This window comes from Cyrtonyx montezumae, unplaced genomic scaffold (assembly GCF_038088225.1).
Source record: "Cyrtonyx montezumae isolate F1298 unplaced genomic scaffold, pur_monq_1.0 scaffold_14, whole genome shotgun sequence".
NCBI lineage: Eukaryota > Metazoa > Chordata > Aves > Galliformes > Odontophoridae > Cyrtonyx > Cyrtonyx montezumae.
This window is the reverse complement of record NW_027071870.1, coordinates 7,671,225-7,695,178: the sequence shown is the minus strand read 5'-3', so window position 1 is coordinate 7,695,178 and position 23,954 is coordinate 7,671,225. Positions and strand designations below refer to the sequence as shown.

The 23,954-nt window shown below is 36.7% G+C and overlaps 1 protein-coding gene across 2 annotated transcripts in view; it reads left to right on the top strand.

Annotated features, from left to right (window-relative positions):
- PIP4K2A (phosphatidylinositol-5-phosphate 4-kinase type 2 alpha) overlaps window positions 1-23,954 on the top strand; it is a 97,595-nt gene that overhangs the window by 62,842 nt on the left and 10,799 nt on the right. The window contains exons 4-6 of one of the 2 annotated variants that reach the window (XM_065731406.1): window positions 5,742-5,894; window positions 17,275-17,421; window positions 20,151-20,189. In XM_065731406.1, coding sequence (XP_065587478.1) covers window positions 5,742-5,894; window positions 17,275-17,421; window positions 20,151-20,189 — 339 coding nt within the window. The remainder of the gene's footprint in view (window positions 1-5,741; window positions 5,895-17,274; window positions 17,422-20,150; window positions 20,190-23,954) is intronic. The other variant, XM_065731407.1, reaches the window with a different exon arrangement.

Below are 23,954 nucleotides of genomic sequence, written 5' to 3'. Positions count from 1 at the left end.
TTTCTCATAGGGAAACCACTTGGGAGAGAGAGGAAGGTACGCAAAAGAGGAATTTATCTATTAGTGGTATCTCTGAACTTGGCACGCTAAATGTGTCCTGGAGTTGTATAAGTAATTATGCGAGTAATTTAGCATAGTCTTTAAATGACCTCATAAAAGTATTCACATTTCAAAAGTATAAAACCTTCATTCTCCTGAGACCAAAAACCAGCAGGCACGAGATTAAAACTTCACAAATTAGAGGTGAACAGGGAATTGGCAGAACACAGATGCTCAGAGCAGGAGGCTTCAGGAGAGCTGCTAAGTGAAGCTGCTAAGTGGAACAGAGTGTGTGTGGCTGGCAGATGTGTTTGTTAGTTAAGGGTGAAGACCTTGAGGCTGGAATTGCTGAGAAAATGTGAACAAGGTACTGTGACCCTGTTTTCTTTTGAGTTTTGTGCTTGCTAAAGATACAGTATTAGCAGGTGATTTTTATTAACTCATTCTGACTAGTGCTCTGGCATGGTATGCCTGGATAAATTCCCCACTGTCTCTTCACACAGTGTGCAAGTGTTATATGCAGCAGTGAGTGATGGTAAGAAAGTTGCTAGGATGGTGAACCTGTATCTTTCAGAGAGTATTTTCCTAAATCTGAGGGACATACCCCCTGTTCTATCTTTGTGGCTCATAGTTCTGCTCTAAGTGAGGAGTGGCTCCTTGCCATCTGCTCATATTCCAATTGATTTTCCCCTAATTAAGAAAGAGAGCCTGAGAGAATTCAATCGGGTGTTAGGCATCATCTATCTCTTCCTGCATCTCCTTCCCCCTCCCTCAGCCCTTCTTGTATTTTCCTTTTGGAAAAGGGAGGTACTTGATTTTCATTCTTTGTTTCCTTCCTGATCCCTTATGTAAGCTTCACCTAAGAAGGAGATATTGGGTACCATGGCTGGTCCTGCCTGAGTTCACTGCTGAACAGGAAAGGAGAGGAAGTGCCCTATGCTGCTCTTTTTAGGCATGTTGAGTCAGCTTTTCTTCCAGTCTGTTTGTCCATGAATGTCAGCAGTGCAATTTATTATCCTGTTCTGCTCACTTTTTGAACATAGCGTCACTGAAGTGGTGATGTGACCAATGTCTCTCAAGACTGTACTGCTTTTGACAGAAGTCTGTGCATCTGGTAATAGTCTCAGAGAGCAGTACAATTCAAATAAAAGCATATTTTCAGTCTAATCACCACTACAACATGATTTCCTTATTGTCTGCTTTAAGATAGAAGTGAGTTGTTTAAAAACCGGGCTTAGGTAAACCCAAAATAAGTTGATCTCTTGTCCTTATCTAGATATCTCTTATGGGGCTAATATATAATTTTAAAAGAGACAGTTCCACAATTTTTCCACACTTTGTGGTAGACAGTATGTACTAGAGGTCACGTGTGGTGCTGCTGATATTTCTGATTTCTTACCAGTTATGGGTTTACTAGTGGCTGTGCATCAAAGGGACTTACACAGGACCTTGTTGGCCAGCTTGTAAGAGCCAATTTTAAGCAAAGGATCTCTTCCACTTCTATTAGAAGTGCTATTCATTTGTTAGCATTCAGCAGGGTTGAATAGGGTTCAAAATGCTTTGATACACACGCAACAGTGTTGAGTCAGTCAGGTTAGATTCACCTACATCAAAAAGGGAGAATGTTAGTGTTCTAAAAGTATTTTTATATAGCCAGATCATTTCTACTTTGAATCCCATGGACTCTTCTGGTGTTATCTTTTGTTCATTAATTTACTTACTAATAATTTAACAAGCGCAGATCAGTTGCTGTCATTTTTTTTTAAAGGTTCTTTGTTGTGATGGTCATGAAAATGTATTGTGTATTTTATGGAAGACTGATTTCTCATTATAAAGGAGTAGGATTAGTATACTTGAAAGATAGGTTATTTTACGTGATACATGGAAGCTTTGCTTTTGAAGGAATTTGAACTTTCCTCTATTCAGAGAAGTGAGAGTGAATCATGTGGAATAAAACTGTCTACAGACAAAACCGAGCTGTATATTATCAGCACAAGAAAGTAATAATATGATTACTATTATTCAGCCCAATATAACAGCATTGGTTTTAATTTTTCAGCTTTTTAAAATGTACTTATTAATTAAATTTATGCATGTATTGAAAGAAGGCACAGCAGTTATCATTAGTCTTAAACATTGTGTTCCACTTTCTTTCAGTGTTCACATGAGCTATATTCTGTATCTGATGAGAGCATTGAGAGTTACTACAGAAATGGAGAGTTAGTAAAAACAAAGTGTCAATGATTTTAATTAAATGGGTTTTCTCATCTTAAGCATGTTTAATGTTTAAATGTCTGATCTTTAATTCATTAGAGTTGGAGTATTGAGGGGAAGGCATCTGAGTTACTTGTATAGAATGTGCTGCTTAGTACAGTGTTGTTTGGTTTGTTCTAACAAGTTAATTATGTACATGGTAAAATGATAGTTACATGCATTCTTAATTAAACTTGATGTAGATACCTAGAAAGAAAATAGCCATCTACTCAAAAATAAATGTATCACCATTTCTGACCTATTAAAGCATTGAGAAGCTGTAGGCTGTGTACTAAATGATTCTCTACAGATACATTATATTTTCTTGTTAGCAACAAGCTGTATTTGGAAATTGTCGTTATAGCTGGCAATCAAGTGAATTCATTTCCATTAGAAAAACAACTATTGCAGGAATAGACAAGGATCAGTTAAAACTAAGTGACTTAATGAGGTTTCATCCAGTTGATTTAAAATATGAATACGTTTATTAATTTCTATTAGAATTGGACTAACTTCTGGTTTTTTCTGTCTAGCTGGATTGCACTGAAAGAAGCATGATGAGGAATACTTGTTAATTCTTTTCTTATTCTTTCAACTGTCATTTCTTTTAAGGCAAAATTTCTTACTGTTTATGTTTGTATTGTTAAATGCGTTGAATACCACATTCCAACAGGAAATATTAAATGAATTTTAAAAAAAGAAGGAATAAGAAATATGTCAGGTTTAAGGGGTTGCTCCATAAATATGTTCTAGAAATACCTAGTTAAGAATGGGATGAGTGGAGATTATGTTTTCAGGAGCACTGTACCTGAAAAGTGTGAAGGTCTTTCTTTTAAGACCTAACACTTGGATGAGTGCAGGTAGTGCTTGTAAAGACCAAAGGGGGGACACATTCGAAATGGGAGAAGGATTTTAAGAATAGCACTGAGGATGTCTGAAGTAAAAATGCTTTACTGTGCACAGAATTCTTGACTGGGCTTCAGCAAATGGGAAGTCCAGAGCAGCATCATTTCCTGTGCTCCACATCTCAGTCGTGACGTTGCCATCTGTACTGAGCTTCAGAGGTGGTTTTGAAAGTTGGCTGCTTCTACTTGTATTGAAACTACTCAGGATTTTCATTCACAGTGAGCACTCGCAGATTGGAATTTCACTCAAATCTGACAAGTCTTTTGGTGAAGTGTTAAAATGTGCCTCAGGAGCCCTTGACATTTTGGACAATAATGCTAGTCCAGTTCCTCCTTATTATCTGCCCTCTTTCCCTCCTCTAACTGAGGATCCTTGGCAGACTGACAAGTGTACTTTTGAGCAATTTTTTATTGCACAACAACTTAAGGTTCCCCTCAGGTTAATTGCTTTCAAGATTTATACCACATGGCTTAACAGTTTAAAGGCTAGGGTTCTCTGGGAGCAATACGTTCAGAAATGTGTGGTTACTGACTAACAGTTTAGCTTTATTGGAACAGTTAACCTCAGAATAATGCACCTTTTTCTGCTGGGAACAATAACAAATAATTACCCAGTAGCCTTTATTATTGCTAACTGAATTATAGCCTAATAATTTAGCAGTGGTTCAATTCACTAGATACTCTGATGATTACCCATGCTTCAGCTTTTTTCAAAACTATGAATAATTATTATGTTTCATCATATTTTCTAGTATTGTGTATATATAGTTTGTGGTGATAGTAATTGAATTTGCATTGCATTTGAAGACTTTTCTGTTACCAGTTTGTCGTTTAAAAGCATCAAATGTAAGCCCTGGAAATAAAATCAAGTTCTGACTCTAGGACATAGAAGGTTTCAATGGAGAATGGTTTCTAAGACTACCTCGATATATTATTCAGTTTTAAAATTAGTGGATTTTTGATATGAAGTGTAGTATTAAGAAAATTCAGAGCATATATAGTACACGTTCTTTTGGGTAGACGTTGTCAGAACATAAAAAACATTTCAGTGATTGAGTGATGGGAAATGAATTTGAATAGGGAACATCTGGAAACAGGTATGGAAAACTTAAATTCCCATAGTAGTTCAGTGTATCAGTACTTGCATCTGTTAAAGTTGGCTGACAAAAGCCAGTGCTGAGCAGGAACTGACTCTTCAGTGGTTGTCCCAGTATCTCTGTTCTGGTCAGTCTAGGAAAAACATTGATAAGCACTAGGGAGGCATCCACATCCTTTGTTTCTTCAGCGGACAGAGAGAATAGCAGAGAATCACATTTTGTCACAGATATTGGTAATGACTGTAATTCATTGAGTGAGTCTAGAAGTGTACGGGGAAAAGTCCGGAAAGATTTATTTCTCCTACATGTCATGACAAAGCTTTTCATTGTAATAAGATCTTTTAGGGCTGTGTGCTTTTAGGTAATTTACTGTTATTCCTGCTACTCCTGGGTATTTCAGTTGAACAAAGTAAGCTTGTGGGGAAATGTTCTTACCTCATACTAAATTGATTTAAGAAAGCATCCCACATTTGGGTCAGGATTTAAATATTCTGAATGCTGTTGAGGTCAGTGGGATTCCTCGATGCAGTTAGAAATACAAAGTTGTGTGTGTATGTTCAAGCACCTTCTTAAATGGAGGCTATAGTTGCCCTCACCTCTAGGTTGCAGTTATTAATAATAATAGACAGCTGCACTGACTTCTTGGCACTGGGTTGAACACTTGCCTCAAATGAGTGTGTGCAGGTCCAGCTGGAGCTCTTAAGAGTTTGTGATCCCAGATCCCTGCATTACTGGAGTGGAAGCATAAGTGTACCTTCAAATAAGGTATGCAGTGTTCTGATGTTCTGAAGGAAAAAAAGTTTCTGTTTCCTTTGCTACTGTAGAAGCACAAGTAGTATCAAGCCCAGTCTAGAAATGGTCACTGATCTCTATCTCCAGCAGTTTTTTTCTTCTGACTATTATACAGTTATTAACTGTTCCCTCCTTTGCTTATAGGAAGGCACATGTGTCTGTTTTGTGAAAGAATTAACTGTACAATAATATCACTTGCTTAATGCTAGATACAAAATCATTGGAATAGCTCTGGTACCACAACTTGGAAATCTGATTCTTTGTTATCAAAGTTCTTCAGCCAGTTCCTCTGGCTTAAGAACAACTCCTGCTGCATTGTAAAATGATACTTTTATTTGGGATGAATCCTCTACATATTATGGTATAGAATGGTGGTTCTTTTGGATTTTAATATTTTCTTCCCCAAAGCTGATAACATATAGCTAAAACAGCACAGTAAATCTTTATTGACTTTTGAATCATTGATGGTCAGTATGTTCACCCAAACACATTTTGGTTCTGAAAATATTTCAAGTGATGAAAATGCTTGGCAGAATTCCACTCAGTGAATGTTAAAAAAAAAAATTAAAAATAAATGCAAATGTTTTATATTTGTTTCAGTTAGAAAAATTATATACTTTTGTCTGACAATGTGTTTCTTTTAATCAATTGACAGAACTCATTGACAAGAAGTGCACCTCTTGCCAATGATTCCCAAGCACGCAGCGGTGCCCGGTTTCATACATCTTATGACAAAAGATATATCATCAAAACGATAACAAGTGAAGATGTAGCAGAAATGCACAACATATTGAAGAAATACCATCAGGTAATACACTACTTCTTGTCAGAATACGGAATATCTTCTTATATATTGCAATGCCAGTCTTTTTCAAAGTGTTATAAGTTGTGAAGGAATAATTGTGGGAAAAGAATAACTTTGATTTTTTTCCCTTTTGCATGTCTCCTTTATTGTATGCTTAAATTCATAATGCTGCACTCTTCTAAATATCTAAACTAGCTTATAAGTAAAATGGTATGTCTGCATGGTACAAAGATCCTAACTTGGAGTCTATAAGCTCCTATTCCTTACCACGAAGATGCTCATTCTTTCAGTTCCAGGCTCGAAGCTGCATCATTCTGCGTTAGTTTGGGGATCTCTGTGTACAAGTATATGAATGCTGCAGACAGACTCTTCCTTATTAGCCTAATCATGGAATGTGATTCACTAATTACAGGTTTTAAATTATAAATGTTGCATTTTATGAGCAATTGAAGATTTGGTATAATTGATATAAAATTCCAGCTATTAAAAAAAAAAAAGATTTTGCCAGTGTGCATTTATATAAATTGCTTTTATGTAAAAAGGGAACAGGGGAAATCCTTGAAATCAACCTTAACAGTTGTCATACTGTGTCAGTGTATGATGTGTATATATGTTACAGAGGGAAGCAGAACTTGGGAAATGCAAGAAACCTTAATAATAATCAGTGCTAACATTCTTAGCTCCAGATCTGTTTGAATAAGCTCTAAAACTCTGTAAACCAGGGAAGCTTTTAAAAATAATCTAAAGTGTGATCCCCACAGGGAGGTGGGGTTTCTTCCTTCTTTCCATCTTCCTGTTCACCTTCGTGGGTTGGAATTACAGGTAAAGACTTTGAAATATTCAGAGGGGTTTTTTGTTTGTTTGTTTTGTTTTGCCTTGTGATGTTTCATAATGTTCCAATATTATATCTCATTTCAATGGAAATCATAAAATATGTAGGTTGCTCCAAAAGTAATGCCTCTTATTCATTTCCATGGAAAGTATAACTAATAGAAAGAGCACAATAATACTGTTGAATAGAGCAAATTCTCAGTTACGAAGCACTGTTTTTCAACATAGTCACCACCATTAGCTATGCATTTTTGCAAATGATGAACAAGAGCTTGAATGCTGTGCTTGTAAGAATCTGCACCAGTGTAGGTGACCCACTGTTTCCTAATTACTAGGAAAATGTTGCCCATGCAGTCCATCTTTCATTGGCCCTAAAGGTTGGAATTCAGAAGGCTCCAAATCCAGACTGTACAACAGAATGTAATGGAATATTTGTGGGAAGGTGTAACCTCTACTGCCAAATCACCAACATCTGCCTCTGACATCGAAGGCCGACATAATAAAATAGAAGGCATTACTTTTGGAGCAACCCTTGCACGGTTTGAAAGCAGCACCACGTGAATATAAAGTATTCAGGCCTGTTTTTTGTTTTTTTTTTTTAAATACTGTAACTTTTGAAAGATATTTTTTAGAGAAGGAAGAGAGACAGAGGCATGATTCTGGCGTGTTAGGGATTATTGCCAGCCATTATTGCAGTGTTTCTTCCAGCTCCCTTTCTCTCTCCTGTATACTTGAGATCTGAGAGTTCCATTCAAGCCCCAAGTGGTTGTGAAGCCTTCAGTGATATAGATGTGAACTCCTTCCTCTCTGCAAGTTGTACATCTATGTAAATAAAATGTGAGACAAGTATGTGCTTATTTCAACAACAAAATATTGTCACTATCAGAAATCTTTGTAAGACCGTCTTTTAAATACAGTTTTTGCTAATGAGAAAATTTAAACTATTATCTGATTGTAATTTGGGGGCTATTAGAATTTTCAGAATTACAATTTTAGCTTTGATCTAAAACATTTTTCTTCTGTGAAGCAGTGCAGGAAAATTTAAGTTCTGGTCAATTTCTTATTTGGCATTAGAAATTAATCGTAATGAGCCAGATTTTTTTGAGACTGTTAGTCAACTGACAAGTCACACTGCTTTCTAAAACAGTCATCTGCTTTCAGGAGTGTCCATGAAGATAGTGCTAACATGAATGAACTGAACTATTACTGTGATCTTTTATCATTCATGCTTTCAAAACATCAGGGTTCATAATGGGTAGCTTACTAGTAACAACGATTTTGTAAGGTACCTGTGGCAGTCATCTGATTTGACTTTGTGCTGCATCTATGTAAGAATGGAAGCATGCACTTAGGTAGTATTAGAAACATCTTACACATTATTATGCTAGTAACTTAAATAGATTGTGTGATAGCTTGCAGAAGTGCCTCCAAAAGATTCGTAACTATGAGACTGGTATTTCCCTTCATCTCTGAACTTGAGAGCACTTTACAAATGCCAAGGACTCAAGTACAGAGGCAGTTTAATAAGTGAAATTCTAATGAAATAAATTAATTTCAGTGTCTTCAGTAACATGCTGTTAAAAGAATAAAATTGTTCTAATTAATTAAAGAAAATCTAAATTAAATCCTACTAACTCTGGTGATGTGGCTGATAACATGTCCTGTTTTGCTGCTGATAATTGAATGCTTGGTGAATTAGGTACAGCAGCTATTCCTCTCATTTCTCTACATATTTTTTCAGACAAGGGAAGCATATCTTAATATGCTAGACAAGGTCTAGAGAACCCATTGTCCTGGTGAGCAGGTCTTTAAACAATTCTCTTTACCAAGTCATCCTGCACAGGTTGGCCTTAGGCTTCATTTGTACTAGCAAAGCATTCAGTGCCAGGTATCATCAATTGGAACTTAATTGATCTTAACTGTTTAATATGCCTTACTGTGATTTTGTGCCTAGTAGCAGCCTCCGAAAAAATTATGGGCAATTAACTTGGGCCAGTTACTGTTCCTACTTTGCAGCTGGGACACAGGCATCCTGACTTAGAGAAGGGTTTAGGAATTTGAATGTGTTCTTCTGTTCCAGTTAGAACTTCTTCCAGAACACAGTCCAACTCACAGGTATGGATGTACCTCCATGGTTCTGTCGAATGGCAAGACTTTTCAGATACTATACTGGCTACTCTTGTGGAAATCTTTGTCACAACAAGTTCTGTTGGTTTCAGTTTTATTTTGGAATATTCTCTCCAAGTAATAAAGATACATACATTCAGATTTACATACGTAGCTCACTGCCACTATCTTCCTGAATTGTTTCTACAGCTGATGAGGCTATTTGCCATCACATACAAAAGTGCCACATTTTTAGGGAAAAGTCTGCTCCTTAGTTTTTCCCCCAGTTTTAGTGCACTGACTGCCAGCAGCATTCCTCATGTGAAAATTTGTGACTCAGTTAAATTAGCTTCACTGTCCAAATGTGAGCACATCTGGCTAGTTTGGGATTTCCAGTGGCATCCCCTTATATGATGTCCTGTGTCAGACTGCTTTTAAGGCAAACCCATATTTGGAAGACTCAGTTTTCTAAGGATGGGAGCAGAAAGACATGTTCAGACCCAGTTGTGTACTGCAGGGATTCTTCTGGGAGGAATAATCTTTCTCATGCATGTGAAGACCAGGGAAGTGATTCATGTGATTTTTTTAAAGGGTGCTTCTCCCATTTTCTTTACAGAGATCTGGTATTCCCAAAGGACCTAACACTGGGTCATCTACCCATACTGAACAGTAACTTTTAAACACTCAGAGTCTTGCACCCTCTTTCACCTATCCAGGAAGGCAGTAATTATTTTCCAGTTACTTCTGATGTGATGATGACTGAAATTTGTACTGTTTATGACAGATCTCATCTCTTTTTTCTTTCTCAGGCTTTTTTTTTTTCCCACTACAGACTCATTTCATGTTCCTTCCACAGGCTGAAACTCTGAATGAGTTTCACTTAAACCATAATATTTACTCACCAGTGTTCTTATTCATGCTGACAGCTTCAAGCTGCTGGAATCATTTGAGACCTTGAAAGTATCTCTCTCCTCCTCCTTGCTTAGGACTCAACAAGCCTTATCAAGTGTTTTCCAAGTCTACCAGAGTTTCTCAACAGTAAATACAAGAGGGTAGCTATCTTTAAGCAAAGAAGGCCGGGTGTCTGGAAGCTAGTGGGTTCAGCAGAGAAATGTGGTAGAACAGTTTTCCCATGAACATTTCTGAAATCCAACTCCAAGTAACAATGATTTTTTGTGAGTCACCAAAGGATTAGATATGTAGACTGCCACTAATAAAAAAAACCCCAAACCTTTATTTTTATTTATCAGAAACTGAAAATGTATGGTCCACAAACCTTTCTTCTTCTGTCCTTTATGACTTCATCTGTCTGAAGCTGTACTACTCTGTTCTTTGAAGCTGTGAGGAACTGAGGTTATAGTTACACAATCTGTGTACTTAGGTTCTGCGTACAGCATGTTAACACTTGTAAATCTAAAAATATCAAGTGTAGAATGCCTTGTTTTTAATTAACCAAAATTATGTAGGTTGCTTTGAAAGTAATGTCTCCTATTTATTTCCATGAAAACCACAATAATACTGTTTGATAAAGCAAATTCTCAACTACAAAATGCTATTTTTCAACATAGTCATCTCCATTAGCTATGCGTTTCCCCCAGCAATGAGCAAGAGCCTGCACACTACCACGCTAATAAAAATCTGCCCCAGTGAAGTGACCCACTGTCCTCACTGCTGAAAACACCACCCACTGCTGCACTGTGCTCACATCCTCTGTTTGGTCTCCATAAGCTCTCAGCAAGCGTTGATTAATGTCAGTTGGTTCAATTTTTTTTCCATGGAGATATTCAGTTCCACACTTTAGCTTCATACTTATTTGCATGTCAGACACCATTCTGTCTGACTGCCCTTCTGCTGCCATCTGTCACATGGCAACAACATGTATGTAGCAGTATATTGGTGGGAAGGCTCTACCTCTACTGCCAGTATAATCAACATTGTGGTGTTGTGGGTCATCATCATAAAACTGGAGGCATTACTTTCAGATCAACCCTTGTATAACATCATATGATCCTGATTCCACAGCTTAGGGAAACCGAGGCATTTTCAGGAAGCAGATGGGTGAGTGAAAATAAATTAAGTCTGTTTGGCTGAGTTATTAGCTTCCTGCTTCCTAGGTAGAGCTGCTCTCTTGTAATATTGTGTGGGAAAAGTTTTTTTTTTAATATATTTTTTTTCCAGGGGAAAAACTAAACAACTGAGCATACCATTTCTGATCTAAACAAGCAGGGAATAAAGCCTTCCTCCATGCTTAAAGATGCAAAGCCTTTTTTTTTTTTTTTTTTTTTTTTTTTTCAGAAGACTAGTTAGCAAAAATATGGTCTTTTATAAGACTGCATATAAAGTCCACGCCCAGCTTTCTATCTGGGTTTGAAAACTAAATAGCCTGGACAAGAACCTTTCTATGCACTATGGTAAAATGCAGGCATGTGTGACACATGAAGTTCTGCTGTAAGATTCCATGCTAGTCAGTTTCTACTACTATAGCATTTTTGATATGCAGCATGAGATACTGCTTTTAGACACGTTTGATTTGAGCTGCTTCTAGCACTTATATTCTACCAGTTATTATCAGGACTCTTGTAGCTGTTCTTCAGGAACCATTCAGCTGAACATCATTTACTTGTCTGATATGCTGGAAGCATTGTAATATGCTCAAAAGGACCAGTCTGAAATGCTGGAAAAGTCATTGTTGTATTGTCCCTACCTACTTTCAGGAGTAGTACAAGAACTTAAAATCTTGTAAGTTAATCAGGCATATTAATGTTAAATATTTAAGTAGTACTTGGGAACAAAAAGTAATACTCACTTGAAATGCCTCCAGACCTACTGCTGTTTTAGTTAAAACCTATATTCAGATCCCAACACGAATCGGGAAACTGCATCTTTGACACTGTTAAAAGAGGTCTCAGTTAAATCTTTTGAGATAAGTGCATTACCAGGATTTCATTCTATCTGTAGGGAACAGGGATACCTTGTAGCTTCTTAAAAATTTGAATTTCAGTATACATTCAAGCTATGGTAATATGTGTCCTTGGGATACATTGCCCTGTGCAAAAAATATATGGAGTAATTTACATAGAGGACAGAATATGCTCATGTAAATATTTTAAAATCTATGAATATTTCCAGGGACAAAAATCAGTGCCAGTTGAATACAATTCTGTGAGATGTTCTAATTTCTGAACTGAACAAGACAAGTTGTCCTTCTTAGAGAGCTAAACTTGTTTTAAAGAGGAATTGGTGTAAATCAATGTTAACAGTTACAATCCTGTGCCCTCTGAGAACAGATGAAAGACAGGATGGATATTTTGAAGTAACTTGAGTTTATTCTAAAAACAGCACTTTTTGCACACCTTTCTATTAAAATGGACTTCAAAAGTATTTTTTTCCTTGGTACTGACATCCAGGTGATGTAAGTGCTTTTGTAAGGAAAAAGAAATTGGGAAGACATCCCAAGGCAAGTGAACAAGAGGGAGCTATAAGTATACAAGCTTTCAAGTATAAATCTAATCACAAGTGTAGGTATACTGCAGGATTCTGTAGGGGGCTGCCGACTGCACATCCTCTTCCTTACACAGGTAATAAATGCAAAACTGGTACCCGTTTCACTGCCTGCCTGTCTCTATGGCAACTGTCAGAAGTGGTGAATAGCAGATGCGGCACGCTGGTAAAGGGGAGAAACTGCCCATTTTCTGCAGCAAGGAAACAGGAGTGCTCTGAACTGGATGAGAAGGAAGGATGAAACAAGCTAAAAAGGAAAAAGAGAATCATAAAGGAGAAAACAAAAGCAGCAAAAACATGACCTTAGCTTCTGCTGAGGGAAAAAATGTGAAAGGAGCAGGAATAAAAGGGTAAGGAAAAAAACAGACAATAGAAGTACCAAGAGAGCATGGTCAGAAGCTGAAGAATAGCACAAGGTTATTCAGTGGGAGGTAGGTGGTAATCATAAGTAGATGGAAAATCATTACTGCAAGATGACAACCACATAGGCTGAAGACTATCCCAGAAAAGCAGGTAGGGACAAAGTGTTTGGGAATTTGCACTGAGGTAAGCTAATATTAAGCCAGTGCCTTGCTAAAGCAGAGCTTTAAGTTTGTGTCATCTTCCATCCGTGTCAATGTTTGGGTTGTCAGTGGCTAGGGTTTTCTTTTTGCTCCCTGTTTCTTCCTGAGTTACTCCGAGTGTACTACAAAAAGAAGGGGAAGAATAAGTGAAGAGGCAGAACAAGGCAGTATCATATTCTGTTATTGAAATGAAAACACTCAGGAAGGGATAATTGCATGTAACTGTGACCCTGACTCTCTACATGTCCTAGTGTGGTAAGAAATAAGATTTACGGGAGATTTGCTAAGAAGTAGAGCTGGGGAAAGCCCTTCTGCTGGATCCTGGTGTGAATCAAGATAAACAATTGTTTAACACGGGTATTAGATGGAATTCAACCTGTGAAAATGGGACAGACCGACATGGACTGGAATTGTCACTGTAAAATACTGTAAAACTTCACTGAACATTGAGAGGTTTCATTGGGTAAATATTTAGCTACGCAAAATGACCAAATGAATTTGGCTACAGGAACTCTAATAAGGCCTGTATATATAAAATTTTCCCACTGATGATGTTCAGGGCACTTTCAGAAGATGCAGCAAGCCCAGTCACTCATCTAATCATAGCGTTATCAAGAATAATATTCCTGGTAGCAGATAATCAGCCCAGATAATCACATCTAGTGATCATGTTCAGATTATGTTATATTTGGGGGAACTTGTCTTCATTGATGTTAGACACATTCCACAGATTATCTTATAGGAGAAAAGAAAAATGCAAAACCAGGGGAATTTTACCCTGTATTTCTCAAAACTAGCTAGAAATGACGGAGGGTATTTACCAGTACATTTGTATGCACTGTGTTATCGTTAGTCATCCTGACAGCTTACAAACATTACCAAAAAGCAGCAGCTAAGAGTCATATTTTTTGCATAAAGTGAGACAGTGTAAGTTCTGTTCTTATTAAGGAATTTTGAGGCCATGTTTATACAAAGAATAATGAAAATGTATGGTCATAAAGAATTTCTTACTATTTTCAGCTTTAAGTATGGGATTCAGGAGAGCTCAGAAAATTAGGTATTTGAAAACTGTATGCTGCACAGCTGATAGAATGTGTCAACATGCTGACAATACTTTATTTTGTTAATGGTAATATTGTCCTCATGCTGTGCAGAGAAATGAAAATTGTATGAATTAATAAGAAAAAATGATAGGGTGTTTATTTTAGTACTCTTTATAAATGGATTTTGTTACTGTGTATAAAGACTTGTAAATGTATTAGCTAAGTGTTACAGATCTACTTAGCAAGGCTGCTTGATAGAATTATTTTAACATTCTTTTTAGAAAGAATTAACATAAAGGACTGAAGGTCTTTTCTTCCACTGAAATTTAGCAGTCCTGTTAAGCATGTACCAGCTTATTTTCTAGGCTCACTTTTATTCCAGCTGTGAGTGGGAAACTTCAGGAAATCATTCCTAAAAAGCACCTTGAGGTGACTAAATTGCTACTTCATTTACATCAAGATGGGCAAATTGAAAATCTGCCAACCACAGTCAGCAGTGCAAGTCCTGCTGGGCTCCCACCCAAATAGATGACCCCTTTTGCCTCCTCTGTGATGCAGATGTGGGGGACTTATAGTTTCAAATGTAGGAAGCTCTAGACCAACCTTGCAGATTCTGAAAGGAAGCAGCACTCCTCTCTCATTCTTTTGCCACTCCACCAGTCATGCTGTCATGGAAAACACTAAAATCATTTAATGGGCTTTTCTTTAGCTTGCAGTGGCACAAAGTCTACACAGTCATCTGTGAGTGGGAGTAAATGGCTGCAGATGTGATTTTCTTTGTGAAGGTCTCCTAGCAGTCTGCAAAAATACAGCCAAGTCCTTCTTTTCAGATGAGGTGCAAATACTAGCAGATCACGTCTTGTGGTCCATTCTAGTAACATGGACTTTTCAGAAGACTTGTTAGCAAAATATTAAAATGAAACAACACTGTTGGCAAGTGGCTAATGACAACTTACAAACAGGACTTAAGCTATTCACAGTAGTTCCTTTTCCATGGCTCATATTAAAGAAAAGTTTGGAAGGTGGCTGTATGCTGCTAACCTAAGGATTTATTTTATGCTGTTACAGGTGTGCGTTGCCCATATTCTTTGTTAAGGGCCTTGCTGTTTTGCAGATGGAGACAGAGCACCAGCAAGGTTAAAATCTGAAGAGTTAGCACTACCTAGCATTGAAGAGATCATTTAAGTGTCAAGACTGTGCCCTAGCATCTGGTGGAAAGGTGACTGGGAAGGCAGGGATTAGCCTGGTCCTTGAGATGCCCAGGTCTGTTCTGTCACATGGCACAAACTCCCTAGTTCTTCTGCATCTCAGTTCCCTATCTGGAAAAGTTAGGTAACAGCGTCCGTTTTACTGCATGGGAATTCAGATTCCATAGGTAAGAGCTGTAAGATTAGGAATTGATGGGATTTTTAAATAATTGAATGCCTTGAAGTTCTGTGACATTAAAGTCTTCTTGGAAGCTAGGTTTGTTTTATCATCATTGTCTAGAGGGAAATGAACACTATTACTTGAACAACCCATACTGCCTTCTAAAGCATGGGAAAAACATCAGCCTTTAAAATATATGCTAAATGTTTGATGTTTATAACAGTGTAAGCAGTGAAGCCTGAATAACAGGGATTACTGTTTTAAATATGTTTTCTCTAACCTTAACATTAAGGGTTGCGATTTCTCTCAATGATCTTTAGGAAAAAATTACTGGTGGTCAAAGTGAGCTGTGTATCTGGTACACAGTCCTGTGGCCAGAAAGCCTTTAATTCAACAACTCTACTTCAGTATCTATTAAAAACAGAACTGTTTCTCAGATGCCGAGTGATAATCTTCATGTGCTCTTCAGTACTGAAGTTGCCTTCGTGGCGATCAGGTTGCTTTGCGTTTGGGGTTAGAGCTTACAATGCTAGACTAGAGCATCTGTGGCTTGTGTGTGGGTTGTAACCTCCAATAAAGCTGTTGGGCAGACAGAAAAGTTGTTACAACCTGAACTGTTAAAGCTTGAAGAGCTGGTGTGTCAGAGTTGTCAGCTGACATTTTATTCTATTCGCAGCCAATAGTTCCCAGCTTTGTTGGTCGTTGTTTTCAGGGTGCTTAAACCTTTCTTAAAATCTGTTTTTGATCTTTTCATTTAAAAAAGGAAAATCTGTATTGGTCTGTGCAGATTCCATTGTAAAATTTTTGAAAGAAATTCCTTAAAACTACACAAAATCTTCAGAGCTCTAAGAGTTTTGGTTGTATTATTTGTCGTCATACACTAAGTACCTTTGTCAAACAATTCTTATGGCTTATTCTTTCACCTTGTTCCCAAGTCTCCTGTATTTTGGCATGATGTATTCTAATAACCAGGTTGCTTTGGCACAAAAGAAACAGGTTTCAGTATTCAATAAGAATTTAAAAGCTGTTCCCTACTGAGGCCTTGAATTTTAAAATTTTCTTCAAGTTGGTCTGCCTGCTACTTGATAATGACAGAGAAAGGAAAGCTGTTGATGGCTTTTCTCTTCTACGTCATTGTGGCTGAACTTTTCCTTTCCACAAAATCAAGGTGAATCTATTCAAGTTGGTTTTAGTATTAATGCAACATGGACATTTTTATTGTAAGAATAAATATTCATTCAGTACTTCTCATCTTCAATGCAGTCTGTACTTACGTTTCCATTTCCTCTGGTGGTCACTCAGTAGTACTTTGACCTGCTATCTAAAAGGCAGATGATTTACATTTAAAAAAATAAAAATTAAGTCAGGCTTCTGGTGCAGTTGGGAAGACTTTCCAAGCTTGATAGTGTGTTTGTAATGGAATATGGCATCCATAAGGAAATGAAATTATTCTTAAATTAGAAAAAGATCCTTGTACGTGTCTGCTCAGCTCTAAGCAGCAAAATGCCAGTAGACAGTTGGTGGTAGTTAATAATACGTGTTGCTGGTGACAGCACCATAAGTGGTCATTGCATTGAGAATGGAGAGACAGATTAAATAAGGGATGACAGAGTATAAAATACAGTGGTGTGACGTTTGAAAAACAATTTCTGTTTTTTTGATGCCAGTACCAAATACACATGAAGTGCACTTTTGGACCACAAAAGGAGACTGATCTGTCACACAGAGCCAGCTCTTCCTGTGACACGTCTGTAGGAGTTACAAGTTAAGCAGTTCAGTTCTATTTTTTAAGCACTGACCTAAAGGTAGGATAGCCTCCTGCTGAAGGGCTCGTTTTTGGTGTGATTTTTCAGAGGTTTGTCTCCAGCCAAATAAATAGCTGTGTTGTTTCTGCTTGTTTCATCTTTTAAAATGTGTAAATTCGTATTTATACATCCATCCTCATTCTTGTTTTTCCTTTTGCTCCTGCAGTTTATTGTGGAGTGTCATGGGAATACACTTCTTCCCCAGTTTTTGGGCATGTACCGGCTCACTGTCGATGGAGTTGAAATATATATGATCGTTACAAGAAATGTGTTCAGCCATCGTTTATCTGTTTATAGAAAATACGATTTAAAGGTGAGGAATAACTGCAGATGAAATAACTGACAAAGTAGCTGAAAATGTTTAACATAAATGCTAGATTCTGCTGATGATTGAAGATTGCTCGAAATTTTAATGAATTTAATGAATGTAATTACCGTAAATAGCGGATGTACTTCTGCATCTAAGCCTTGAAAAGCTGAAGAGTGATTTTATAGAAGCTACACATTGTGCACGTTTTAAATGCAGTGATTTAACCAAAAATGTTTGTTATATATAACTAATGGCTAAGGGTGAAACACTTCACACAAGTAAAATAAGAATTCTGCTTACTGTAGGCAGTTCTGACATTATGGAGAGCCGCAGCTGACTGTGCAGGGGACTTGTATAAAATGGCTACATGCTGTCATTATTTCAACCAACAAAATGCTACTGCAAAGTACATCACTTCTACAGAAGCTTCATATTTCCTTCTGAAATTTGAAAATAGTTTTGATAAGAAGAGAATTGCTCTTAAAATGCACAATTTCTTTTGTTTGTTGTCATAAAGGTGTATTTTAGCTTTGTTCCAAAATGTAATTTTGCTGATATTTAATATACAGCACTTAAAATAAAAGCCTGAAATACATTCATAGTCTTTCTACATAAGGGATTGTTTTTATTTCCTCCATAAAGTCTCCCTTAGAAACCTACTTCTCCCTAATGCATTTAATTTCTGTGTTGAATCACTACGTGCATCTGCATACTTATTTTAAGATATTTATTTAGTTCTATATTAAGAGGTTTGTAATGCTACATGTTGCAGCAACCATTTCTTCGTATTCACTTAGAAACCGGTTACATAGTTGACTGAACCTGATCTGTAAGAACCGATTTCCTGACTGTTAACTTAATGGATTTTAGTATTTGCCAGAGCTTTCAGAAGTAAGATGTTTTTAATTTTGTTTTTGCTCTTCTTTGAATTTACCCTCTCAGATTGAAGCTGTTTTTCATTTGAAATAACTCAGTTGATGCATGATGTGACTATTGGAGGGGCAGAAAGCAACTATTCAATCATGCGCTGCCTTTTTTGGAGGATTTTCCCCAAAAGTGCTGATAAGATATGAGTGATTAATCTCATACTTGAATGGGTAATGAGTAACGTACAAAACTTTGAGAGAACTATATGTATTTCAGAACATCATAATGACCACATGCATTAAAAAATAGGATAAAAGCACAACAGCAAAAATCAAATGGCATATAGTACATTCTTATCAGTGGTCTGAACAGCACTGCACTTGCTGCTTCGTACCTCTGTGAATGCTTCTGTGCACTGTTCAGTTTGTCCAGCTAGGCAGAATTGCCTTAATCTTCCCTTGCAATTTAAATTCAGCATCAATGTCATATTATTCTTGAAAATGAGCCCCTCCCAGCATATTTATAATGATACTGCAAATATTATAGTTTTTTCTTAATTTCATTGATACAACATCTGCAGTTATAGGTTCAGACTCCTTTTTTGTAGGTATTTCTGACACCAGCTTAGACAAAAGTCTCCACTGCAGATCTGTGTAGGATTTCAAAGGTATTTTGCTGTCCACTGAGGCTTTTTCTTAAGATCATTTCAGTGTTAAATTTCACAGCCTCCGTGATTTTTACTATTTCAAATTCTCTTTTTTCCTCATTTGGTTTTCTGGTGATCTTTGTCTAGACCCAATCATCCTGGAGGTAGGGAGAGCACAGAATACAGTATAAAGAAATCAGTAAACTAAAATATCAGAGGCTTTTGTTGGAGTTCTTTATCGGCTAAAGATATAATGAAATTAAATCTTTGCTTGCTGGGCTATACATAATACTGAAGGGTTGCTGTCCATTTATCTTTTCTCCCTGTTCTTTCTCTGCAAACAGAACAAAACATGATATAAAAACATGTGGTTGTGAATCCTCACATTCTTTTAAGTAGTGCGCATCCACTCAAGTACTTCTTTAGCCTTCCAGCAAGAGAGAGTTGATGCACCAATCTTTCAATATCCAATGCTTATCACATTATTGTATTATGAAGGCATACCTGTAGCTACTATTTCTTGCAGTGCTATTGCCTGATAAACTCTGGGTACTTAAAGGTGTGGTCCTGCTCCAAGAAATTTGCAAAGAAGTATACAGATATTGGTCACCTCCAACTTATTCAGAATGCACCATATTATGTATTAGTTTCAATCATTAAAACAAGTATCTTAAAATACCTAAGTTACCATTGGCAAACACTGTAAATCTGGTGAATCCACTGTTGATTTCATCTCTTCTTTTGACTTCATGTTGCTGTGAGGTACACTGTTCTTGTTTGTACTTTGTGATCTTTTTTTTTTTATTATTTGTATGTACTTATATTGTGTGACATCTTTTTTAAATGTGTATTACGTATGCCCAAGTTTTGTAGAGTAGGTTCTCCCACAACTATAAATCTAAGTTGGCACAAAAAGATCAGAAGCCTGCCAAGCCAACCGAACTTCAGGGTTGTCTCGGAATTAGAGTGAGACACAAGGAAGAAACCCCCATCAGTCATAGATGCAATAGATATAAAGCATTTGAAGATTTAATCCATCTTTCTTCTCATACAATGCATCTTCTTCAAGCGATGGCAGAAGTTTAAGACATTCTACCTCCTGTGTCACCTTCTTAATTTCAGAAGGATGCAGTTCATCCACTTTTTGACCTGTTATCATAAAGTTTTCAAATTAGTTTCTGACATATGCACATTTTTAGATCCATTTTTTCTGTTTCAGGGCTCTACTGTGGCTCGAGAAGCCAGTGACAAAGAAAAGGTATGGTGCATTTCTGTTTACTTTTCAGTTATCTAAACTGCTAGCTAGTGTCAGGACAAGCAAATTTAGTGCTGTTCTGCCCCTTTTCTTTGTTTTCTGTCATATTCTCCCTCTTGAGTTCTACCTTATTCCGTCCTTTATCTTTCCTGTATTTACTGCAGACCTTTGACTGTTGGTTTGCAATGGTGTTGAAATTTCAGAGGTAAGTGAGCCACTTGTCTGCCTCCTCCTTTTCCTTTTTACTCTTCTCTTCTTAGTTTCTTCAGGGCCTGCCCTGTGGTAGGGAAACATCAGGAACTTCATTCTCTTCCTGCTTCTTCATCTTCTTTTTCTTGCTCTTTAATGTAAAGATTTATGAACATAGATTTATGGAACTATGTGACATGGCACTACTCCTATTGTAAATGTAAACATGAGTCAAGCCTTGAATTGTGAGAACCACTGGTTATATAAAGGTTCAAACAAGCCATCACCTGATAGACATGGACACACGTAGCTGTAATGAGAGCGAGTCTCCTCCAAATTCCATAGCTGGAGCTTTGCACTAAAACGATGTCGGTCGCTTTGTTTTTCTCCAACTGCATCTTGAGTTCATTTGGAAAGTTGAACATTCTCAAAATGTTCTTTGTGGTTCCAGTGAAATGCAGCGGCATTGAGTTTTGTCTAAAGATTCTGCAGATAATTGAAAGTCAGACGTAGTCTCCATTCTGTAAGACTTCTTAGATTTCCAAATTTTTGAGCAGTCTAGGAGCTTTTGATGCTAGTTTTCCTGAGTTTTCCATAATTCTTCTGAATTATGCTGTTGCATAAGATCATTCAGTTTTTTGCTTAAAAGACTTCATTTTGTTTTGTCCCTAAATTCCATTCCAATCACTTGTTTTTATCCTGAGCATTGGTCATACCATACCAGCCTCTTTAACTCTTCTATGAATCGCACAACTGCAGTAAGGAGTAAGGGGCGTGCAATAGCTGTCAGTGATGCATTTCTAGCTGCAAAAAAAACAACTCTGTGTGCTGAGTTTTTCCACTTCCTCTTAATGCGTGGCGAAACACTTAAAATTCTTCCAGCGTTATGCAACTAAGATGTCACAAATGTCAACTGCTGTTGCAGTAATCTGCATTAGCTCTCTTTGTCTGTTTTGGGCTGTTAAGATCATTTCTTGAATGGTCTTCGTTCTTTTCTTGTGGTCTGTTTTTGGTCTTGTTTAGTAGCACAACTCTACTGTTTTTAAAACAAAGATACTAACTCTTCAAGTTTCTTACAGTTGACACCTAGTGTCATTGAAAGCCCCTGCTGGTAGTGCTAAAATTATCTGATATAAATGAGGAGGGCAAATTACTTGGATGTGGCTGCTTCAGATTACAATATTAATGCTTGGAATAATAATGTAAATTTTATCAGCATTACTTATTTCATTCTATACGAGATGATACTGTGCAGATATTTGGTGCTTATATTTTTTTTAGGAGAGTTATGAATATGTCTCAAAACCATAAATAGATAAATCACAATACACTGATGATATACAATTAGTAACTATACATCTAATTACTATATAACTAGTGAGAACCTGAAAGAGTCACTAAATTCCATTCCCTTGCAAGTCCATGGCAAAATTGCTATTGAAGTTGACTGTAGCTATTTGAAACACAGCTGTGTAACTATACAGAGAAATTATTCTCCACATATAAAATATGAAATTTTAACTTCAGCAAGGCCAATGACAAAGTTCCTGTGAACTTCTGTATGTCTGGAGCCTTCCCTTTCGTTTTGCATGTTTATATGAAAGCTATATAAAAAATTGTTTCCCCAAATTCTCCTTCTGGTGTTCTAAGTTTCACACATCTTATTCCTTTCTAACGCATTTGATTTCTTGGAGACAGAACTACATGAGGACTATTGAGTTGTAAGCAGACAGTCTCTGGCTGTTAGAACACTCTTACTACTCGTAATTCAGCAAAGAGGTGACAAGCTGCCACTCAGAGCAAACATTTCCAAGCAGGAGAATGAATTGGGCAGACAGGTAGACTACTAACCTCATAGAGGGAGCAATATTGTTCAAACTCTAAGAATCTGGCAGATCATTTTAAGCAAGGGAGAAATAACATGTTGCTTATCACGTGCTTTCTGAATACATTTTGGAATCTGTGTTTTGGTCTGGAAACAGTCAGAAGAATACACGAGCAAGTGTCTTCATTGTATGTATTTGGAACTCTAGGTTCAGATCATTGTGATCTGAATCTGTCCTGCAATAGGAATTAATTTCCTTGCATAAACTACTTAACATATTCTCAAGAACCTTTTTTAAACTTAACTGTGCTTGTGTATGAACAGACAAGGAAGGTTTGGTTTCTGAAGTGATATAAACAGTGCTAAATACCTGCTTTCATGAGATGTATTTATGCATGTGTGTCACTGGACTGGGGACCTTGAGAATTGTCTTGAAATCTAATCAGTTTGAAAAAAAATTTTGAATACCTAAAAGAAAAGAAAAAAAAATCTCAGATATCTGTCTGGTGTTGTAACTTACTAGCTAACTTTTAGCTAGGAGCAAATTAAATCATCAATTTATTAATATCCCCCTTCAATGATATTAGTAATAATAGAATCCCAATTGACAGCAATATTAATTAATTAGTTACTGTAGAGATATCCATTGCTATTCACATATAAAAAAAGGAAAAGTAATAAAAGACGGTAATCTTTTGGTGCTAAAATTTAAGGCTAAAAATGTCTGGCCGTATTGTAGGTTTTAATGAGCTCTTAAGTAATTCATGTTTAATTTCAAATGCCAGTATTCAAGTAATCAAATGGTTTTCAGAATGTCAAGCGTAGTATGTTGGCTTCCTTTACAGCTGAGGAGTCCAGAAAACAGCAGAGTGGATCTTTTGGTCACTTTCTAATTAAGGTTGCAAATTTTAAATAACTTACTCTGAAATGGCAAACTTGGATATAATGGTGATGTTCATGAAACGTTTTCCTATCAAAATACTCTTTTGTTACTTAGTTAGTAAATAAGAACCAGTCAATTGTGCTGAAAAGATTTATTGGACCATGAAATAAGAAATCAGAAAAAAAGAATTTTTCTATTTTAGTTTTCTAGTGTAGAACGGGTATTCAAGTTTAAGATTTTAGGAAGAGAAACTGGCTGGATGGCTCTTAAGAATGTTAATTTGTTATGTTCTCAGTTTATCTTCCATTTGACTGTTTTCAACTGTTTAATATCCTAACATATTGATGATAAGCTCCAAAACTGTCATTTCAATATTTTATGATAAATCAGTGTGGAGACAAGCTCCATCCTTTAGATTTCACCTTAACACACAATTCTTCTCATTTGCATTATAAGTGATATTTTTAATAATAAAGTCATCACTTTCTTGGCAACAAATATCATAACATGCACTTACAGATGTCTTGAATTTACAATATAACAGTATGTTTCAACAGTTGTCAAGTTCTGACAGCTGCTCCTTTATTTTTTTTACTCTTTAGTTCTGTCTTTAAAAAAAGAAATTAATAGTGGGCATTTTCTATTCATTCCTTGGACAATTTTGCCCTCTTAAGTGAAACAAGGATAATGCAGAACTCCCCTGGTGGTCTGTCTGCTCATAGTTACGCTGTACTTTCAGTATGACATCAAATTAGCAGTTCCAGCTGAGAGTACTTGTAGTTATAAAGAACTTTAGGATGTTGCTAGTGGGTGAACAACTCAGAAATTTCAAGAAGAATAATAAAACCTAAGTGATGGGAAACCTACCATA